Genomic DNA, 3,635 nt, shown 5'->3' with positions numbered 1-3,635 from the left:
CCCCGTCCCACCCCAGCGAGGGGCGCCCAGCCCGCCCCAAGAGGAGCGTGCCTCGGCCGCTAATCGCCCGCCGCCCCCCGCCTCCGTTTCACTGCCTGGAGACGCCCTGGCCAGCTTAGCCGGAGCCGACTCCCGGGGCCGCGCGACGCCGCCGATTGGCCGGCGGTAATTACGGGCACACTCCGGGTGGGGGGAGGGGCGATGGCGGCCTCCCGCGAGCATAAATTATGCAAATACCCGGGCGCTGCACGGGGATGACCTGCCGCCTCGCTCCATTCACCCGGGCTGCCGCGGGGGCGGAGGTGGCAAGGGAGGGGGGCGCCCATTGTTGCGCCGGGTACTTAAGGGGTCCTGAGGCCAGTCGTGTGCCACACTTGGTGCTCACACGAGCTGATCTGATCGCCGGCGACATCACTCAGGAGACCGGCCGGGCGCGTGGCCCCTGCAGGCGAGGCGAGGAGGCCAGGCCAAGTTCTCCGTGCGCCCCTGCACCCTTCCAGGCTCTCGCCCCCGCAACTGACACAGAGTAACAACCCCAGGCTGTTGGGAACGTAAGTGCGCTCTGGCGGCCCTACCCTCAGTCCGGGCTGCAGCGCTCTGAGCGCCTTTCTATCTGTCCGTCGGTCCTGCACAGCGCAACGATGCCAGCCCCCCTTGAGACCTGCATCTCCGACCTCGACTGCGCCAGCAGCAGCGGCAGTGACCTGTCCGGCTTCCTCACCGACGAGGAAGACTGTGCCAGACTCCAACAGGCAGCCTCCGCTTTGGGGCCGCCCGCGCCGGCCCGCAGGGGCGCGCCCAATATCTCCCGGGCGTCTGAGGTTCCAGGGACACAGGACGACGAGCAGGAGAGGAGGCGGCGCCGCGGCCGGACGCGGGTCCGCTCCGAGGCACTGCTGCACTCGCTGCGTAGGAGCCGGCGCGTCAAGGCCAACGATCGCGAGCGCAACCGCATGCACAACTTGAACGCGGCGCTGGACGCACTGCGCAGCGTGCTGCCCTCGTTCCCCGACGACACCAAGCTCACCAAAATCGAGACGCTGCGCTTCGCCTACAACTACATCTGGGCTCTGGCCGAGACACTGCGCCTGGCGGATCAAGGGCTACCCGGAGGCGGTGCCCGGGAGCGCCTCCTGCCGCCGCAGTGCGTCCCTTGCCTGCCTGGTCCCCCAAGCCCCGCCAGCGACGCGGAGTCCTGGGGCTCAGGTGCCGCCGCCGCCTCCCCGCTCTCTGACCCCAGTAGCCCCGCCGCCTCCGAAGACTTCACCTACGGCCCTGGCGACCCTGTTTTCTCCTTCCCAAGCCTGCCCAAAGACTTGCTCCACACAACGCCCTGTTTCATCCCTTACCACTAGGCCCTTTGTAGACACCGTTACTTTCCCCCTCCCCTAGTCAGCAGGCAATAGATGGGTCCCCAGCTGCCGCCTCGGGACCCCTTCTCCAGGCGGAGGGAGGAAGCGGGAGCTTTAAAGCAGTCGGGGATACCTGAGCCGCTTGTTAGGTCGCCGCACCCTCGCGGCGGCTGCCTCTTCGTCTGTTTCTCCGGCCCTCAACCCAGCGCCCTTCCTGCCCGCCCCTAGACGGCCTTTCCTTTTGCACTTTCTGAACTCCACAAAACCTCCTTTGTGACTGGCTCAGAACTGACCCCAGCCACCACTTCAGTGTGATTTAGAAAAGGGACAGATCAGCCCCTGAAGACGAGGTGAAAAGTCAATTTTACAATTTGTAGAACTCTAATGAAGAAAAACGAGCATGAAAATTCGGTTTGAGCCGGCTGACAATACAATGAAAAGGCTTAAAAAGCAGAGACAAGGACTGGGCTTCATGCATTATGGATCCCGACCCCCACCACTGCAGGCTCGCTCTAGGAAGAGCTGGAGACTCTTGCTTAGCTATTCAGGCACAGGGCTGGAGAGTAATTTATTCAAGATGCTTCATTCATATGAAAATGTATTTTTGTACATAAAGAGTTTATTATGAGCTATCAAAGTTTACATTTTTGTACTGCAGACGCTTCATGTAAATAAAAACTAAAAATAAATCGCCAAGTTTCTTGCCTAATATTAGTGTCTCTGGGGCTTTCCTTGCTTTTCCCTGGCGGCTCAACCACTAAAGTGAAACACTATCCCACTCACCTCCAAAGCCTCCGTTCCTGTTTCAAAAACAATTAAAAAATAAAATGCACCTGATTTCCACCAAGAAACAGATAAAGACAGACTAGAGCATTTGGGATCTATCATTCTTTTCACCTTGTAAACACAAGGGAGATCTTTCAGGCTCCCCATAAGCCAATTAAGACTTTTTAGTAGGGAATTAGCCCCGGATCCGCAGCTACCTGTTGAGGTAGGGGCAGTGGGAGAGCCTTTCTTTTGAGGAACTCCACATCAGCTGGCTCTGTGTTTCAAAGAGAGGGGATTAAAAAGATCAATACAGTGTGACCACTGGTTAGGAAGTCCCAGTGACAGGTGGGCCTAGGCTAGGCAAGCAGAAGGGTCCACTCTTATAACAGCCTATTTAGAGGGGGAAATTAATTTGTAAACAATGCCTCCAAATTGTTGTCCATTGAGGCTGAGTTCACCCTGGCTGTGAGGTGTGGGATGAATCATGCTGGTGTGGTGTCCTGAGTGGGGTGTGTAGCTGCCTAAGATTGTGAGCTAGGGTGCCTGCATTCTCCTCAACCCCCATCCCCCCAACACACACACACACTTAACACCCACTGTGGTCCATAGTGGTGGGGAAGGGGGGGCACACAGAGGGAGGGCTCGGGTGCAGGGCTTGCTCAGCCAGGCCTCAGGGGCAATAGCTAAAGCTTTCATTTGATGCCAGAGAAATCAGCTGCCCAAACTCAGTGGGGATTTTTCTGGCTGCGGTGTGTTTGTCTGTTGTCTGACAATTAGCTAACAGCATCAGCTAGTAGCAGTTTTTGTTTTAAAATTTTAGAATGTGGGTAATTACAAGAGGTAGTTCCTAAAATGCTTTTACTATTTCCTCAGTTCACAAGTTACCCTACGTTGTTAAGACCAGATCTCAGCCAGGAACGGTGGCTCATGTCTGTAATCCCAGCACTTTGGGAGGCCCAGGTATGTGGATCACTTGAGCTCAGGAGTTCAAGACTACTGTGGACAACATGCAAAAGCTAGCCAGCGGGGTGGTGTGCACCTGTGGTCCCAGCTACCCAGTAGGCTGAGGAGGGAGGATCACCTGAGCCCAGGGAGGTAGAGGCTGCAGTGAGCCCTGATGACACCACTGCATTCCAACCTGGATGACAGAGTAAGACCCTGTGTCAAAAAAAAAAAAAAAAACACCTTTTTTTTCCACTGGATTCTTCTTTTCATGAATATAGTGATTTAGTGGCAAGGGTACAGGCAAAGGTGGGAATGGGTTCAGGAAAATGTGTCCTGAACACAAAGCTGGTACAGTGAATATTTATAGAGCAAATATATTTGTTTAGGAGGCACATAGAAGCAGAGGGCCAGAGTACAGTCACTGACAGCAGGTTCTACTTATGGAAGCATTTTCCCTCCTCACATGTTATCATGATGAGTTGGATCCACAGATCCATACACTAGGTCTCTGAAGGCATCACTAAGCCCAGCCATTGACAAGGCACCTCCTTCAGACACAAAGGCTACTTT

General features: G+C 55.6%; 1 protein-coding gene across 1 annotated transcript; it reads left to right on the top strand.

Annotated features, from left to right (window-relative positions):
• Positions 1–321: 321 nt before the first annotated feature.
• Positions 322–2,479, top strand: NEUROG1 (neurogenin 1). The gene has a single exon (XM_002815902.4). It carries the CDS (start codon positions 642–644, stop codon positions 1,353–1,355), a length of 714 nt encoding a protein of 237 aa, XP_002815948.3. The 5' UTR covers positions 322–641; the 3' UTR covers positions 1,356–2,479.
• Positions 2,480–3,635: the final 1,156 nt, after the last annotated feature.

Source organism: Pongo abelii, chromosome 4, assembly GCF_028885655.2.
Source record: "Pongo abelii isolate AG06213 chromosome 4, NHGRI_mPonAbe1-v2.0_pri, whole genome shotgun sequence".
NCBI lineage: Eukaryota > Metazoa > Chordata > Mammalia > Primates > Hominidae > Pongo > Pongo abelii.
This window is presented reverse-complemented; position numbering and strand designations above follow the sequence as displayed.

Coding starts and splice junctions, on each gene's coding strand:
- NEUROG1 (XM_002815902.4), top strand. CDS start 642: ATGCCAGCCCCCCTTGAGACCTGCATCTCCGACCTCGACTGCGCCAGC.